Source organism: Meles meles, chromosome 4, assembly GCF_922984935.1.
Source record: "Meles meles chromosome 4, mMelMel3.1 paternal haplotype, whole genome shotgun sequence".
NCBI classification, from domain to species: Eukaryota; Metazoa; Chordata; class Mammalia; order Carnivora; family Mustelidae; genus Meles; species Meles meles.
In genome coordinates this window covers 94,150,632-94,170,472 of record NC_060069.1, presented here as the reverse complement: position 1 = coordinate 94,170,472, position 19,841 = coordinate 94,150,632, and the positions used below count along the sequence as shown (strand labels likewise).

General features: G+C 36.5%; 1 protein-coding gene across 8 annotated transcripts in view; it reads right to left on the bottom strand.

Annotated features, from left to right (window-relative positions):
* TFDP2 (transcription factor Dp-2) overlaps positions 1 to 19,841 on the bottom strand; it is a 170,771-nt gene that overhangs the window by 40,180 nt on the left and 110,750 nt on the right. For 7 of the 8 annotated variants that reach the window (XM_046002552.1, XM_046002553.1, XM_046002555.1 and 4 more), the window contains 3 exons: positions 9,427 to 9,530; positions 3,559 to 3,680; positions 2,051 to 2,098 (listed from right to left, as the gene is read on the bottom strand). In XM_046002552.1, coding sequence (XP_045858508.1) covers positions 2,051 to 2,098; positions 3,559 to 3,680; positions 9,427 to 9,530 — 274 coding nt within the window. The remainder of the gene's footprint in view (positions 1 to 2,050; positions 2,099 to 3,558; positions 3,681 to 9,426; positions 9,531 to 19,841) is intronic. The other variant, XM_046002554.1, reaches the window with a different exon arrangement.

Sequence of the window (19,841 nt, the reverse complement as noted above, 5' to 3'; positions counted from 1 at the left end):
CTGAAGATCAGTCTATGTTTGAGAGAAGGCAGAATGGAAACAAACAAACGAAAACAAATGGAAGAAGGGAAACAAAGACGTTTCATAGCATTATAGAAAAACACAATGCATTTGGAAGAAAATAAACAATTTGTAAAAACAACAACAACAACCAAAAAAAAAACCCGATTGTGGGAGTTGGGGGCTGGGATTCACTATAGTAAAGTTATATTAAAAAAATAAAAAGACTAAAAATCACTAGGAAAGCCAAATCAACATTTATGGCAACAAATTTAATCTGGCACTTCTGTATGTGATCTTTTTTTTTTTTTTTTTTAGAGGTCTCTCTTATGAAGCGAGTGTAAAGAGAATCTTGTTTTTTATACTGTTTGCAGTACATAAGTGCCACCAATCATAACTAATGAATAGTGCCATTTTAAGGCCTTAAATATTGCTAAATACATCTGTACAAACTTGTACTGCTGCCCTTTCTGAAGATAAATGCAAAAAAAGACCAGCAGGATTTGGAACGAGTAGTTTCCATTAAAGAGAAAGAACACTTTGCTCTGTATCTCTATTGTGATACAGCATTTCTTCAGACATGATTTTATCTGTTCTAAACAGTTACAAACCAAAAAGCAAGCAACAGATGCCACAAAGGAACTAAGGTTCAGCTGGTGCGTATGCAAGAAAACACACATTTTTAAATATATAGCCTCAAGGTCCTCACTCGGAGTCCTTTTGATTTTATTTCAAGCTGAATTCTAATACATTTGGCCATCTAGTTTCTCAGTGCACAGCAAATCAGAAGTAGCAAACTAGAAAATAGAAAAGACAGAAAACTATTTATTATACTGAGAACAGAAAACCTAATAAAAAAAAAGATTAAAATACCATTGGAAGAAGGAGTTAAAAAAAATTTTAGAATCAAAAATAAAATTCAAAAAGCGTAGCTGGCAAAGTTTTATAATTACAACTTTGGGACTCCTGGGTGGCTCAGTCAGTTAAATGTTTGACTCTTGATTTCAGCTCAGGTCATGATCTTGGGGTCATGTAACCCCTGTAATGGGCTCGCTCTCAGTGGAAAGTCTGTTTCTCTCCTGTCTGTCCGTCCCCCCAATGTGTGCACATGTGCTTGCTCTCTCGCAAATAAATAAATCTTTAAAGAACATAGTGCAACATTAATATGGTACCTCACATAGTGGCTTCCATGGCACACTGAACTTTAAGTTCAAATAACGACCCTACGTTTTTAACCCTGGAGCTTCTGACTTGGTAGACATTCATACTGCATTCAGCACTCCATAGGTGATTCTGACGCACACTGAGAAGACTGTCTTAATCGTCTAAGGAAAGGTTATACCCTATTCAATATAATGGTTAAGAAATAAGTGAGGGGCGCCTGGGTGGCTCAGTGGATTAAGCTGCTGCCTTCGGCTCAGGTCATGATCTCAGGGTCCTGGGATCGAGCCCCGCATCGGGCTCTCTGCTCCGCAGGGAGCCTGCTTCCTCCTCTCTCTCTGCCTGCCTCTCTGCCTACTTGTGATCTCTCTCTCTCTGTCAAATAAATAAAAATAAAATCTTTAAAAAAAAAAAGAAATAAGTGAGAACTTATAATCTTTAAATGTGTTCAATAAAACTTGTTTTTAAAAAGTTTGGGTAGACCTGTACCCTGGAGCAAATAATACATTATATGTTAATAAAAATAATTTTTTAAAAAGGGAAAATAAAAGGTCACGTTTTAAAAAAAATAAAAAAAAAATAAAAAGTTTGGGCATGTTGAGGTAATGTGGTATATTCACTCTGGTAGAACACTTCATCTTCCAAGAGGAGAGGGAGGGCTAAAGGACACACTACCAACAGCCAATTTTGGAACCATGCAAATACAATGAATATATGTAATGATAAGTGAAGTAGAACACTCAGTAAGGCATGAAATAAAGGCAGAAACTAAATGAAGTTAAAGTTATGCAAAGAAAAATAGCTCTAATTAAACTACAATAGTCTGGACAGAAAACTCCTCACTACACAGTAGTATCTCCCAGACAAAATACTTAACACTTATACTCACCTTTCTGAAAAATCAGAATCTATAAATTCTCTAGCTCGTTTTCTATCACTAAAAAGAAAAAAGAAGATGGCATAAAAAGAACAGATATTTAAACACAATTTTATTTCATGAATAATTTATTGTAACCTGTCTAATTCCACAGCACATATAATCAAACACAAAATCTAACAAATAGAAAAGATAGGTTTTATCACAGGACCAAGAAATCACAAGATAATAAATTTTACCACAGGACCAAAAAGATCACAATATAACAACACAGTCTGAAATGAGCTCAATGAAAACGGGGAGAAAAATATTGCAGACTTAGAAAAGGCACAGAAGAGTATTAGTCACTATGGAATGACTGAGCAATCATTCCACCCCCAATATAAAGCACTGCTGGGGCTGAAAATATCCAAACCCGGTCATCTCCAAAGTGGGCCAACACACCTGGCATGGGTTTGGCTTTCATGTTATAATCTCTCAAGGCTATGCAGAAATCCAAGGTAACTTTCAGATCCTATGTGGGATATGGACTGAATAAAGGTCATGGAATTACAGGTAACTGTGTCATTTCATCTCCTTTGATAGTGAAAGAATGTGTACACATATGAAACTCTTCTGTCTCTAATGTGTGTGTGCGTATGCATGTGTGTATACACATGAACACGTATATGGCTTGAAACACTTTGCCAGGATTATTTCATTAATTCATTTAACATCCTGGAAGTAAGAAAGCTCTTACACAACCAAGATTTACTGTCTGCTTGCTAGAACTCACAATATAAGTCAAAGACAGAACTACTAGTATAGTATGAGAATAGTACAGAATGAGCACCACGAAAATGACTTCTCAAGTAAACAAATAAGGTTTTGAATCCTTTATCTTACGCTTTTTCTCTTATGGAAAGATGAAAGGCTCAAATGATAAGGAGCAGAGAAAGGCCGGGTAAGGGTATTTTACAGGCAGAAATGAAACATCTGAAAGTTTGATACTAAAAGTAGTAAATTAGGAGCACAAGGAATACTGATTTAATTATCCAGTGTTTGAAAAGGATCAAGAGAAAAACTCAGTAAAATTTTTAATATTTTTGGCCTCTTTCTCCTAGTTCCTTTTCTGATGTTTAAGGAAACAAAAACTCAGAGGGGGAAATTCTGAGTATAGCCAACATTCAATATGTAACTCTTTTCTTAAGTTTGTTAAAACAATATAAAATATAGAATTTGCATCTCCAAAGCAGTTAAATGTCATAATCACAAAAAAGTAGTCCTTTTTTGGAGCTGAAAAATCAGAAGATTCTGGTACAAATTACTGTATTGTTTTTCTCTACCTAAAAATGGTTGCTCCATAAATGATTTATATCTAAGACATAAAGTGAAATTAAAATAGGTAGTTTTAAAGGCAACACATTAGTTTCTAAGGACTAGGCTAACATAAAACAAGAATGGAAGACAACACAGTGAGAGAAAAAGATCGTAGCTTCAGAAAAAGTTTTAAAAATGGTAACTTGCAACAACACTCTTACCTTGGGACCCAGCCGGTAGCTTCTGCTATGTGTGTCTGAGTAACCATTGCTGGTGCAGGGGTATACGGACTCCCAATCAGAACACTTCCTGAACTGGTTAGTCTTTGTGGTGTGCTTATAATCTATAAAGTTAGGACACAGAAAATAACATTCTTAGTTATTAAGAAACGCATATAGGCAGAAAATAATGTTGACTGCTAAGCTACGTATGAGGAAAACTCACTGCCGAAAACGCACTTAATAGCAGTCATCTAAAACATAAGCTTCCACTCACTTATATTCTATGACCTTAAAGCATTAGTAATTGAATACTGCCATGAGGTCACAACACAGATTTCAGCAAATGAACAGCAATTTGGAAGGATTAAGGTGGCAACTAACAATGTTTAAAAAATTTTTAAAACCCAGAAAATGGTCTCTGAAATTACAGAACCTAACTGCAGTTGAACTTGAGGTACCCAAACTAGGGCAAGAGTAAATCAGATCTTCATGTCCAAAATACACACAAAGGTATCATGCAATTTGGATTATTGTAACAAATGCAATTTTATCTTCTTTTTTCAAGAGCATTTCCTCATGTCAATAAATATTCTTCAGAGACATTTTAAAGATAGTGAAACATTTCATCATGTGGATTTGTTATCCCTTCCTGTTAGCTACATATGGATATTCAATTATCCAATATTATAAGCAATGCTATGATGATGCGTTGTCCATTTTTGGACAAAGATCTTAGCCTTAGTATCTATTTCCTAAGGACAGACTCTAGAAAGGTAATGGAACTAAGGATATAGACTTTTCAAAAAGCTTCTTGATAGGTGCTACCAAATTGCTGTCCAGGACTTCACTAATAAATAGACCATGTTTTTTCCAAAAATGTTTATTTATTTATTTATTTATTTATTTTCAGCGTAACAGTGTTGTTTTTTTTTTCCCATTTTATTTATTTTTTCAGCGTAACAGTATTCATTCTTTTTGCACAACACCCAGTGCTCCATGCAAAACGTGCCCTCCCCATTACCTACCACCTGTTCCCCCAACCTCCCACCCCTGACCCTTCAAAACCCTCAGGTTGCCCCATCCTCCCACCCCTGACCCTTCCAAAAATGTTTATAATAATTAGTACAAAAGACAATTTAGCATTCTACTAATATCTTTGTAAGTACTTTTGAAGAAAAATAAGGGCAGGCTCCAGTGAGTAGGGGTATTAACGCAACAGTATTGGCCCCACGTTGGTAACTGTTGAAGAATGAGCACTGGGCACACAGGGATTCTCTCTCTCTCTCTCTCTCTTTTTTTTTCTTTCCAACCCTGAGGCACAGGACTGCCCTCAACTGGGCAACCCCGGAGCTTCAGATTTCTTAAAGGGAAGAGATTCTATTTTCGTATACTTTTAAAAATTTCCATAACAGCAAGGTTTTGTTTAAGTTACCAATTAAGAGAGAAAAGCATCTATGTGAGCTACATTCAATTTTTAAATGACAGATCTTCAAAGAAATAGTTCTATTTCTACTGTCTGATGTAGGTCAAAATACTAATTTTTGTAGCCCTGATCAAATGAAACCTGTTTCTGCAGGCAGGTCTAATTCCAGTCATTAAGTTAGTTGCTAATTTGCTCCACAAGGAACAATGGGAAGGATTCATTTGCATTTCAAGCTTAGTTCAGCCTTCATTATCAAAGTTGCGTCAGCATTTATTCATTTACCAAATATTTGAGGACATTAGTTACCTCTGTTTGTGTATGGCATTTTGCCAATTTGGAGCTAGGGAGATATTACTATATACAAATGCCTAGGAAATAATTTTAGCAAGTTAATTCTATAGTTAAAAAAAAAGACAATAAACACTGATAGATATCTGGAGAATTCTGATTCTCCACAATATTCCAGGGACTATTAAATGAGGAATTTAGAAGCTTACCTCATGAGGAAATATGGATACTGGATAATAGGTTTGTATCTCCTACCCTTCTACACTCCCACCCCACCTCTGTATCTCCATTTCAGTGAAAATCTTTAAGGGTAGATCAAATGTTTGCAGAGCCTAGCACAGTGCTAGGAGAAATTCACAGGAAAGGCACAAGAAATATCTGATGAACTGAGACAGAAGACCCAGCTCTTAAAATGAAAAAAGTAGCTTCTCTGTTCATTAATATGCCAGAAGGACTACATAAACTCCAGTAAGAAAATGCAATATAAATAGTTCTGGGGCGCCTGGGTGGCTCAGTTGGTTAGTCTCTGCCTTCAGCTCGGGTCATGATCCCAGGGTCCTGGGATTGAGCCCCATCTCGGGCTCTCTGCTCAGCAGGGAGCCTGCTTCCTCCTCTTTCTCTGCCTGCCTCTCTGCCTACTTGTGATCCATGTCAAATAAATAAATAAAATCTTAAAAAAAAAAAAAAAGGACACAGTTCTTACCAATCACTACATCACATGTTCATATGTCCTATAACATGCTGACCTTGAGGGTGAAGCTTAAGAAGGAAAATCTGAGTATTTGATCAGTCCCTGGTCTACTCTATTTCTAGAACAGGAGTCTCCACAAAGTAATTCTAATCATCCAAACTTACCCTTGAGATAGACTGCATTATTTGTGCAGTATTATTACTAAGTTCTTTTTCTGTATCTGTTATTTATAGCCTACAGGCTCAGTTTACCTGATTTAAAGGGCTTTGTAGAAAAAAAAAAAGATGAAGAGAGGAAGGGAAATAGGACATAGGAAAAAACTGATTATTATTACTGAGAAAGGCTTTGGAAATGAACTGCTATGTTCTGGTTTATTTCTTTTTCCTCAATGTCAGAATGTCAGCTGACATTCTTTGCTGATCTGACGGTGATTAGCAATATTCTGTTCTTTTCCCTTAGCCTGGTGCCTGCTATGCCCTCAATAAACATTTCCTGAATGAACAAACTGGAGGGATGATATACTTCAACTACAAAGACAAGTTAGAAGTTCATGTAAGATGCAATGAGTTCCTAAATTAGGACAATGACAGTGAACCTTAAACAAAATCAAAGAAAAGCCAACAGAACTTGGATAAACCACTGAATACAGGAAAATTATATAGGTGATGAGTCAGATGTGTTTTATAAAACTGAACCTTAATTTTGAAATTCCAAATTGAAATTCGAGGTAAATTAGAGGTAATTACTACATTCAGCTGATCTGATAAGGAAAGTGAACATTTATTTTAAATTCCGGCACTTATACCTTCCCCCGCCCCAAAGAAATCCTTAATTTAAATGTAGTCATGCAGTTTTTTGACAATAGATTACAGCTGGGCTATGAAAATCATATAGTAATTGAACCTCATTCTGAAGGTTTTCTGCTTTCAATCAATATATCTTACATACTACTGCCATCTACAGTAAGAATAGCCAAGAAATTGTTCCAGCCTTGTATGGCAGCTACACTGGTGGTGAACAGCATGAATTACAGAGTTGTCCAATCACTTTGCTGTATACCTGAAACTAATGTAACATTCTGTGTCAATGATACTTCAATTAGAAAGCAAGCAAGCAAAGCCAAGAGAGCTTCTGTATTCTTTTTTTTTTTTTTTTTTTAAGATTTTATTTATTTGATACAGAGAGATCACAAGCAGGCAGAGAGGCAGGCAGAGAGAGGAAGGGAAGCAGGCTCCCTGCCAAGCAGAGAGCCAGATGCCGGGCTCGATCTCAGGACTCTGGGATCATGACCTGAGCTGAAGGCAGAGCAGCTTTAACCCAACCTTGGTGGGGTGCCACCGAGGCTCCCCAAGAGCTTCTGTATTCTAAAGGGAAAGAGAATCTATGTAATTATAAAGTTTACATTAAAGGATTTTATTATTTCACAAAATTTTAGTTTTACTATAAGAAACGTACTTTTTAACCATCTTTAATAAAGATGGTTATGAGATTATATGACAAGATACCTTTAAGTAAAGAGCAAGTATTCCAAACTAAAAGTTACATTAAACTAGTTTCTATAAACGCAGAAAACAACCTTTTTCTTAAGACTTTTTGAAATTTCTATCTACCATTAAGACTTGGCTAGAGACGTGAAATTTATAGGGCAAATAGAGAAAGACAACAGAGAGAAGCAGGTTTTAAAAAAGAAAAAGGTTTTGGGGCACCTGGGTGGCTCAGTGAGTTAAGCTGCTGCCTGCAGCTCGGGTCATGATCTTAGGGTCCTGGGATCAAGTCCTGCATCGGGCTCTCTGCTCAGCGGGGAGCCTGCTTCCCTCTCTCTCTCTCTGCCTGCCTCTCTGCCTACTTGTGATCTCTCTCTATCAAATAAATAAATAAAATCTTTTAAAAAAAAGGTTTTATTCAAGGGTTTTCCAACTTAAAAAAAATGTTTTTTAATCACGGATGAGAGAGTGAAGGTGAGGGGACACTATTCAAAAGAAATAAACAAAAGAAGAGAGAAATGGCTCTAACTGGGATTCTACAACAATTAGGAAGTCAAAAAGAAAGCTCTCATTTCTGTCTAAGAACTGAGAACTGGAAAAAGCACCTCAGTATTAAGGACACAAAGTAAGGTCTGGTTTAAAGAGGAGCCCCAAATCTCCCTTCCTTCTTCTGACCTTTCTTTTGCTGTTTCTGAGGTCTGTAGTGATGAGGTAAATAACGTACAAGACTACTTTATCATTGTCAGAACTGAGGTATAATAGTAACTACATGCACAGTAGCTCAAATTGACAACAGAAAGAAAAACTGTTTCCAAAAGAATTTGAGCCACAGCAGTATCCCTAAAATACTGACAGGAAATAGTCTCTCGAAACAGAGGACTGTGAGGGAGAAACTCTAAGAGTTCAGGGATGTTTATTTAATTTTGGTGTTTGTATAATCACATTTCAAAATACAGACTTTAAAGTCAGGTGCCTTATCTCATTTACACCTACTTTTCAGTGGCTGGTGAGAAGCAAAAGCTTAGTAAATATACCCTGAACTACCTTGAAATGGGGACACTTACTTGAACTGAAGTCTCCATGAGGTTTGGAGCTAGACTACATTCTTCACATAGTTACAGTAAATTGTGAGAGATCTTTAGTTTGAATTCTGTAGGTAATTAACAGTCCTCAAGTGATCAAGTAAAATGTCATGTCTTGAATGTCTTCAACTTTTGAAGATTTGCTGAAGCCGCTAACTATGTTAAGATACATTTTTTGCTTAAATAATTATTCATTTAACAGAGTCCACAGTACTGAGTATCACAGGTAAAATTTATCCTTCTTTCTCTATAGATGAGACCACACGAGCAGTAACAATGAAGAGTTACTGTTCAAGCATTTACAAACTTTAGCTAAATTAAGTATAATTTTCAGGATAATTGCATGTCACTTTGTTTAAAAGTAAGGCTTTTCTGAAAGTGTTATATACTTCAAGCTCTAGCATAATTAATGGAATGCCCCCAGAGAAACAGTTAAATATTTTCCACTTTTCATTCATTATTTCTACTGTTAAAGATTGATAGTTCTGGATGTAGATTAACTGCTGGGTCATATTCAATTTATATGAGAGTGCACAGTTTAGGGCAGGAAAGGTTATTTTATAAGGAAAAAAAGAGGAGAACATAAAACATAACAGATTTCTAATCAATTTAATCAAACTAAAAACAAGAGAAGCCTACCATAGGGAGCAAGCAAAAACCTTGATATTACATACCCAGAATCCAGACTCAATTACATGAAAACTAAACACTGAAGAGCACAATCGCCTTTCTTTTTCTCAAGACAATCAGATACATTCTGATGAAAATAAAACTTCTTTAAAAAGTGCATGAGTTAAGAAGTGAACTGGAATTTTTGTTCAGCTTCTTTAGTACAATTATCTTTTAAATTAGTCTTGCCTGAGCAAAATGTCAAATTCTAAGATTTGATGGTTTTCTTACCATTTGGGGTCCAACATTCACATTTATTGGTCCTAAGGTTTTTGGTAAAATCTTTGTTGGTGAGTTGGTGCTGGAAACTGGAAATGCAACAAATGAAATGTTACCTGAAATGATATCAAAATATTAGGTTAATGTCCTGCAATATCAAGGTCCCCTTCTATCTATACATTCATGGTCATAACCCCAGTTTTGTTTCAGTAATTTATAATTATTTTAATAATTAAGTTAAAACAAGAAGCCTTACGGAAAAACCGTTCTAATGACTGCTTTTTTGTAGGGAATACAATTAGTTCTGCTAAATAGGAAAACTATAAAATAAATGGTTCACTCTGCCTGACAATTAATTACTAAACTTTTAGCGGGTTTTTAGAGGAAAAAATATTTACTGCAAATCATAGTTTATGTCAGAGTTGAGGAATCTAGTTAGATCTTTATCAGACATCACAGAACCAAAAAAAGTATGAAGTAGATAGGAACTAAAAAATCTATTAGAATTTATAGTATAATAGAAAATATTTACACTAAGAATTAACATGTTTGCAAATGAGTTGGTATTTAGAAAAAATATGATGCTGCCTAGTGATACTGAAAACCCTGGGATGTGCACAGTGTTTTCAAGTGATATCAACACTTTAAATTTGAAATTAAGGTAGCTAAATGCTACTCCAGAAATGAAACGTTAACTGATAACTTTCTGAACTGTGTCAACTACTTAACTACTCTGGACAAACTTCAGTTTATCAATGCTTTTCTTAATAATCTAATGTAACAAAGGAGATTACCCAGAAAGTATTTGAAAGAGATTCAATACTGAAGCTCTGGGGGGAAAGATGGCATTTAAGAGCAGGACAAGACCCCTCCTTCTCAGATGGCCCCCTTGAATCTCCAAGTACTTGCCCAGGCTCCTTAATCCCCTCTTCTCACCTCCTGATTCTCAGCAAATACTCCTATTTCCTTCAGTGAGGAAATCAGGCCATCAGGCTGTACTATAGCTTCTCTTCCCTGGCCTGTGAACCTGTCTGCACCCTCACCTATTTTTACTTTTTTCTCTCTGAGTGGAAATTCTCATATAAATGATTTCTTTCATGTCTCTGCACGTCCTATCTTCTCAGGGGTCTCACTTATCAATTATCTACTGTCTCCTGGGTTTTCAACTGCACCATCAGCTCCTCCCCTTCAGTTTCTCTCTGCCCATTTGCCCTGTACCATTTTCCCTCAATACCCACACTCAACAAGGTCTAATAGCCAAATCTGTTTCTCCTTCATGTTCTTGGTGTATGATTGAGTCTTGGTAGATGATCATTACCATCCCGGTGACCCAGTCCAGAAATAATCAACCCCCTCCTCATTCAACTGACCACTGTATCCTATTTATCTCCTTACTCTGGCTCCTTTATGCTGCTGGCACTTGTTTAATTTGAAACGTTATCAAATCTGATTCGAACACACTTACCGTCTAACTCAGTGATTCACTACTGTGGCTGTGCAATGGAATTATCTGGGACTCAGTAAAAAATACCAATGCCTCAGTCCTACCCGCAGAGCTGCTGATAAAACTGGTCAGGAGTGAACCTGGGCATCAGACCGCTGAAAGTTCTCCAGAAGGTTCCAAACGTGCAGCCAGGGCTGAGCACTACCACTCTAACTGGAAATGCTACTTCAGATAGTTTTGCTAGCCCTTCCACAAATCTCTAACAAACCAGTCTTTCAACTGGGGAAAACTGTTCTGGACACTCCCCTACTTTAGGCCTTCAAAGATTCCACAACACTTTCAATGCCTCCCTCAGATTCCTCAACATGGCACAACAGCTTCTATCTAGAGATCTCACCCCTGCCTCCCTTCCCAGCTTCATCTTCAGCTACTCCCTCCACTCCAATCAGGTTAAATACTTTGCAATTCCAGAAAGGCCCCAGGCTCAACCACTCCAGTTTCGGCACACACCTTTCCTTCTGTTGGAAGTATCTCTCTCCTGGGGCTACTTTTACTGCCTAGCATTTCAAAATGGCATTCCATACCATTTTCTAAGTCATTACTGTGTGCCAGAGTCTGCTCTAGAGGCTTCCTATATATACATCATCTTGCTAGTGCTTAGGAGAATAGAATAAAATGTATTATTACTGTCTCCATTTTACACATTTAGAAACTGAGACAGAATGAAGTTAAAGAATGTGTACAACATGCCAGAGATAGAGAGGGCCACCGCCCTACCTCCCAAGCCTCTGCTCTGTGTGGTGCCACCTCCCCTTACAAGCTGTTCCCAGCCTCTGTGGTCTAGTTCCTGGATGCCCTTCTTCTGACTTTTTAATAAAACCTATGATCATTTGTTTGTTCTAGCTAACATTTACATAGTTTTAAGGGGGCTATGTCTCTCAGCTTTGTATCCTAAAGCCTGGTTTAGTCCCTGGCACAGAATAGGTGCACAGAAATTTAAAGCTGATTAGCACAGATTGGAGCTATTACCTTTTCTAATCTGGATGCCATATTTCCTGTAATGTGGTGTAAACTGTATTTTTTTGTTACATTTTAACTGGTGCCATAACTTATACTGAGTCTGAAATAAATTTAAATGCTATTATTTTGAACAACCAGGATATCAAATAAAGTTTCCTTCCTCTGTAACCATAAAGTTGATTTTTGGTTTTTTTTTTAAAGATTTTATTTGTTTGACAGAGAGAGATCACAAGTAGATAGAGAGGCAGGCAGAGAGAGAGAGAGGGAAGCAGGCTCCCTGCTGAGCAGAGAGCCCAATGCGGTACTCGATCCCAGGACCCTGAGATCATGACCTGAGCCGAAGGCAGCGGCTTAACCCACTGAGCCACCAAGGCGCCCAATTTTTGTTTTTATATAATGCATATATCTTACCAATTGCTAAAGATAAAAGTTATTATCGAACTTTCCAAATATGGTTATTCACCTATTTAAGAAGTCACCCTAAAATAAATAAATAAATAAATAACTTAAAAAAAAAAAAAAAAAAGAATTCCCCCTAACTGGAGAAAAATTATCTATGATTCTAGGGTGAAGAAGAATAGCTATGTAATTGACAGAAATGTGCCATCAACTCAGCCCCTGGCAGGACAGGCATGTGAGGAAGAGCACAGCCCTGCAAAAGTCTGACTCTCAGATTTTTTTTTTTTTAAATTGAAGTACAGCTGACATATAGTATTATATTAGTTTCATGAGTAGAACATAGGGTTTTGACAGTTACATATATTACAAAATGCTTATCATGGTAAGTGCAGTTATTATCTGTCACCACACAACATTATTAGAGTATTACTGACTTAATATTTTCCATGCTGTATCTTACAACCCTGTGACTTATTTTATAACTGGAAGTTTATACTTTTTAGTACCTTTCACCTATTTCATCTATCCCCAGACCCCCTCCCTTCTGGAAACCACTGATTTGTTCTCTGTACTTATGAATCTGTTTCTGCTTTTCTTTGTTCATTTAGTTTTTAACATTCCACATGTAAGTTAAACCATGTGGTATTTGTCTTCTCAGATGGTTTTTAAAAATGACTTTAGTGATGCTGAATGTTTGAGATCACTTGTGATAAACTGTTAAAGCAAAAATCAAAAACCAGCAAAAAGCAGTGAACAAGAAACACAAAAAAGACAAATTAAGGTTAGGGAACAGATTGACTCTGATTTTAAACCCGACATTAGAGGAAAATTAAGAATATAAAACTCAGGTCAAAACAAAATGAAAAACATCATTAAACCCAGATCTGCCATGCCAGTTAATACCAAAAGAATTTAGAGGTAACTTAATAAATTTGACAAATTGATTCTAAAGTGCATCTGGAAGAGTAAAGGCAGAGAACAGCCAGGAAATTTTTTTAAAAAAGGAGTAACAGGGAAGAGGGGAACTATAGCCTACCTAGATTTCAAAATTATTACACAGCTGAAGTGTCTGAAATAATGTGATATTGCTAAGAAGCAAATAAAAAAAAGTGACAAAACAGAAATTAAAGTCCAGAAATTACTTCTTGTATATACAAAAATGTTATATATGGTAAAGGCAGCATTTCAAATCAATGTAGGAAAGGGCGGATTACTTAATAAAATGTTCTTGGTTGTATATCTTAAAAATAAAACACTGTACATCAGCTGCACTTCAATTAAAAAAAAAAAAAGACACACCAGAAGAAATGTTTCTGAGATAAGAAACTGTCCACTTGGGTAAAAGAAACCTTGGATTTCAATTTCTCATCTTGTATAAAAATCAATTCCCAAAAGATCAAATATTTACAAATAAAAATTAAAGACATAATGCCTGGGTGGCTCAGTCGGTTAAGCATCTGCCTTTGGCTCAGGTCATGATCTCAGAGTCTTGGGAGAGTCCTGCATAGAGCTCTCTGCTCATGGGGAAGCCTGCTTCTCTCCCTCTCCCTCTGCCCCTCCCCCCGCTGATGTGCGTGCACACTCTCTTTTTCAAATTAATAAAATCTTAAAAAAGAAATAAAGCCATTAAAGTATTAAAAGAAGGATAATAATAGTTTTTGTAATTTGGGGATGAAGAAGCCCTTCTGAGCATGTTATAGATTTAGAAATCTTAAGTGAAAAAAGACTGACAGATGGGACTATCAAAAAATAAATGTTTCCTAAATAGCAAAAGACCTAATATACTTGAGACAAACCTCAGACTTGGTAAACAAATTTGCAACACATACGTCATTAGATTACTATCCTGAAAAACTTTTATTTACTTAACTTCCCACTTCTGAGTCAATAACAGTAAAAATACCTCAATACAAAAATAAGCTGAGGCCATGAAACCTAAATGTCAATAATCACATGAAATGATGCTTGATTTTAATTAAAAAAAAAATACACTTTAAAAAAAAAGAAACAATTTCATGTACCAGGCTGATAAAGATTAATAAGTCTGATAACATCCCGAGTTGGTAAAAATGTGGCGTAATGGGTGCATTTACAAAATACTTACTTGGCACCTACTAGATGTTAAGTACTAATGCTAAGCACTTATCCGTACTCGGTGCAAGGGACACTGTTCCCTGCACTCAAGCAGCTAACACGTTGTTGGTGGGAGGAATATCGGACAGTCTTTTTGGAGGGCAGTCAGACAATGTAACTAAAGAGGAGTAATGGGTCTGATCTTGGAGGACATCATTTTAAATAAGCGCTTTAAAAACAATTATACACATTTTAAAGTCTCTTTCCACTTCAACAAATGTTCTTTCAACTGCTCTCCATTGCGTAAGAGGCAAGCTGACCCCTGGCCTCTGCATCAGTATCACAATTAATTCCCAATAATGGGAATACCCTCTCAGCAGCAATTCCTCTGCTGGATATGGATCCTAATAAACTAAGCAGATAAGAACAGTTATACATGTCCTAGAACTGCAACATTATAGATAAAGGCAAAAACCTGAAACAATTTAAATGTATAAACATCTTTTGGTACATGTGTATGATGGAATATTACATAGTTCCTAAAACAGAATTGTATAAGGACATATTAGCCATGGAAAAATGTTCCCATTTTACAAGGCTATGATTAGTATGACTCCCTTTACCTAAAAACTACATACTCATAAGTTATATAAAGCATAAAAAGTATGGCAAGATAAACAACAAATGTAAGAGAGGTTAGCTCTGGTGAGAGTTTGGGGAAATGTTTTACTTGTTTCATACTTATTCATTACTTGAAAAAACATCTTATGAACATGCATATTTTATAATTTAAAAAGTGCCATTCTGGAGGGAAAAGAGAGGGAGGGAGGAAGGGAAATAGCATGAGATTCAGTCACAGCTATTGAAACAAGATAAAAAAATCTATAAATGAGGTATTTGTGTTTTATAATTAGTAAAAATGAAATCTGCTTTGGAAACAATAATTTTGTATAAGATGAGAAATTTATAATACCCAGAAATAAAAGCCATTCATTTAGACAATTGTTTACTTTCATCAACTCAACTAGGTTCAACAGGAGAAACAGAACATTTTTGACTCAAAAGGACATATTTAAATCGGTTATAAACATCCAGTATCCCAACATTTCAGCCAGGTTAAGAGAAGTAAACCAAACCAAGTGTAAAGAATTTTTCCTAAGTACCTGGCCTTAATTCATAGCTCCTTGGCAACAGGGGCTCAATACTGTCCAAAAGCCAATTCCTGGCAGTTGGTGTATTTATTAAAAACAAAAATTTAAAGACCTGCCTGGATTTGGGTTTTGGCAATTCCCTGCATTAACTAAATGAGATCAATCACCTGGGGAAGTGGCTTAGAAAAAGAGCTAAAAACTTAGCCAAATCTTGGCACAGGCACACAATTTTGGCTCAAAATTTTATTCCAATTTTCTGAGTAATTAGAATCTTTCTGTTTTCCATTAGAATTGTCTAGACACCAAAGATTTCTTTCACTCATAATTCTTAAAGGGGTTCCTGTTCCAGTTAGTCACCTTCAATATGTCCAATTAAAATAAAAAATTCAGTGAAATAACTGTGGTTTGTCTACATGATGCCAATGTAAGTTATTTTTTCACAGTACTGACTTTCTGGAAAAAAAAAATTTTTTTTCTGGCCTGAATTAGTTTTTGGAAAAACCTTCACCCAAGCCTATTATCACATCCTCCTAGAAGAATCAAATTAATAACTTACTCTAAGAAAGTGTATACCTATTTAATGGGTTTATAAATATCTCAAATCAGAAATAGTGGTATAGCCCATACACATACAGGGTCCGACTCCAAAGGAAAAGCTAACCTTCAGCCCTAAATAGTTAAGAGAATGACCTAGTTTGTGGTGATGTAGGTGTTTGTCAAAGTCATATCATGCTAGGCTAAAGGGGTTAGGCTCTACTACATGCAAATTATACCTTAGTTTAAAAAAAAAAAAAGGGAAAAGTGACTTAGGCAATTTCATACTTACTATTAAGAGGCTAATTACAGATTATACAATCCTTTTGCTTTCTTCCCTCAGATATTTATTTGCCTTATTCCCTAGCTTCCTTCTAGTCTCTGGCTTGGTCACCACATCAGATGCCCAACCATTCTATATAAGCACTTCTAATTTACTAAGATTTTTCACCAGACCACTTACTCTATGTGATATAAGGCCCATTAATAATTACTTGCTTAGGTGATAATGATGATTTATTTATTTTGATTTCCCTTCCTGCTTCTGAGTGCTTGGTTCTTGTCCTGCTGTTTTAAATGCCATGACTGGTAGCCAGCTTGCCCCCTCCCCTGGGTGATGGAGATGTCTTCATGCCAAAGAGCAGACAGGTCACACATATGCACTAAGCTCTAGGACCTGGTCAGTTAGAAAGAGCTCTTTCAAGGAATACTGCTCCAATGACTATTTCCAAATACATCATCAGCTGGGAGAACCAATCTGCTAACCCTAAATCACGTGTGTGTGTGTGTGTGTGTGTGTGTGTGTGTGTGTGTGTGTTTCCCATGATAGAAAAGGCAAGAAAAAATCCAAATCTAGAAGGAAGAATGAAGGCCTCTTGCTTACTTGGCTCCCAGATGTAGCCAATGGAGGTTTCCCACTGCCCAAGCCAAAAGGCCTTTCTAAGTCCTGAGACCGCCATCTTGAGAAGGGATCTTGCTAGATACTTTATTCACAACATTATTTTATTCTCAACACTAAGAAAGTCCTCATTCCCTCTGTGTCCATTTCCATTCTTTTGATGTGCTTCCAAACTAGGTCCTCCAGAATGAAGGCTTCTCGACCAGCCAGGGCAGAGAGTTGCCCTGACTACCCATCCACACATTTATCCAAGCCACACAGACTCAGGGACAAGAGGACCAACCATGTTTTAATCACATACCAGACACTAAACCTCTCCCTTCACAAAGGACAAGAGGGGGAACTCACCAGTAATTCCCAGGTGCTGGCTGTGAATAAAAGCACCTTCCAGGCTGAATGTGAACCAAGAGCTAGATAGAAAATCAGCAAGACTACAGGAGTATATACACAAAGGGCCAATCATCTACATTTAAAATGGGAATGGACTAAATCTGTAATGAGATGTCTAGTTTCTTCCCCTACCCAAGAAATTAGGCCAGCACCATCTAAAATGCTCTGACCAAGCCTAAACACACACACACATTCACTGTTTGGAACCTTCAAATAGGTCCTCGTGTGAATATAGTTTTTTTCTTAATTTTTAATTTTTTATGATGTTATGTTAGTCACCATACAGTACACATCATTAGTTTTTGATGCAGTGTTCCAAGATTCATTGTTTGCGTATAACACCCAGTGCTCCATGCAATACGTGCCCTCCTTAATACCCACCACCAGGCTCTTCTAACCTTCCATCCTCTCCCCTCTAAAACTCTCAGTTTGTGTCTTGGAGTCCACAGTGTCTCATGGTTTGTCTCCCCTCTGATTTCCCCCAATTCGCTTTTCCTTTCCTTCTCCTAATGTTCTCCATGCTATTCCTTATGCTCCACAAATAAGTGAAAGCATATGATTGACTTTCTCTGCTTGACTTATTTCACTCAGCACAATCTCTTCCAGTCCTGTCCATGTTGATGCAAAAGTTGAGCAGTCCTCCTTTCTGATGGCTGAGTAATATTCCACTGTGTATAGGGACCACATCTTCTTTATCCATTTGTCTGCTGAAGGGCATCTCGGCTCCTTTTACAGTTTAGCAATTGTGGACATTGCTGCTATGAACACCGGGGTGCATATGGCCCTTCTTTTCACTACATCTGTATCTTTGGGGTGATTATTATCTGTCCACAGCCCACCCACTCCCAGAATTTAAGTTCTGTAAGGACAGGGGCACTTCATTATCTCATCCACTGCTGTATCTCCAGCACCTAGCACACCGTGCCTGAGACAAAGCAAAGTTCAACAAATATTGTTGCATGAAAATGAATATATGAATGAATACATGAATGTCTGGATGGAAGCATACAATACAAATTCATGAGACACATGAAACACGAGTATATTGTGAAAACTACGTCTCCTACTACCTCTAGCCACCTCCTAATTATTCCCTTCCCTACTGATGTCTACTGGTGCCAAGTTGTATATAAACTTCTGGAAAGATTCTAACATTAAACAAACATATATGCATAAATGTCCTCTTTTCCTTCACATATGGCTGAATACTATATCAGTTTGCATGTTACTTTTTCCCCACTTAATAATACTGTATCTATCTTAGATGTCTTTCCATACCTGTATATGGAGCTTTGCCTCCATATTACTTTGTTAACCACACAGTATTACTTTTTATGGATCTACATGTTTATTTATCAATCCCTTAGTAACAGAAAAGCTTTTAATATTACAAACACTAATAAAATCCTTTATTACTACAAAAACCACTGTAATGATTATTCATGTCTTTACACATACTGGTTGTACCAAATGTCTGCACCAATTCACCCTCCATACAGAAATGTATAAAAATTTTTAAAAAATGTATAAAAATATCCATTTCTACGTATCCTTACCACTCAGTGTGTTAATCAAATTTTGTCAACTTTTAGGTTAAAAATGGTTCTTGTTTCATTTTGGTTCTAATTTATTATAATGAATAAGGCTGACATGTTTTATTTAAAAATCATCTAAATTTTTCCAGAAAATGTGCCCACCTTTCTGTTGACTGCTGGTGATTTTTTTACTGGTAGACTCTCTTTAAATATTGGAAAAATAAGAATATTCTTTGTTATGCCTGATGCAAATATTTTTCCCAATTTGACATCTGCTTTTTACTTTTATATATGATTTTCTTTGCGTATTTTTAAAGAATGTAGTGGGGTTGTTTTTTGTTTTTTTTGTTCTTTTTTTTAGAGAGAGAGTGAGAGAGTGGGGAGGGCAGGGGCAGAGGGAGAGAGAAAATCCTAAGTAGGCTCCACACCCACCACAGAGCCCAAGGCAGGGCTCAATTCCACAACCCTGCGATCCTGACCACAACCAACATCAAGAGTCAGATGCTTAACTGACTTAGCCACCCAAATGTCCCAAGAATGTAGTCAATTTTATACTAATTCCTTTTTTGTGTGATTTTTGTGTCATATACATGAAGGTCTGTAAGTATGTTTAAAAATAAAAATGAAGGTCTGAGTAATTACAAAGTTTATTTATCTTTACTTCCCTTCTTAGAGGTGTATGTTATATACAGACATATTACATTTTACTTACCTTACAGGTTTGATATTTCCAGTTGGCTATACTGTTCTTTAAAAACTAGTTATATACTAAGATTGTATTAAACATCCCCCGTGTTTTCTTACAATACATTAATGCCTTCATTTAAAATTTAACATCCTTGACATCTGGAATTTATTTGATGTAAGAAATAAAACATACAATATTTCTCCCTCAGATGGCTATTTTTTTAAAAATATGTTTTATTTATTGGGGTGCCTAGGTGGCTCAGTTGGTTATGCATCTGCCTTCAGCTCAGGTCACA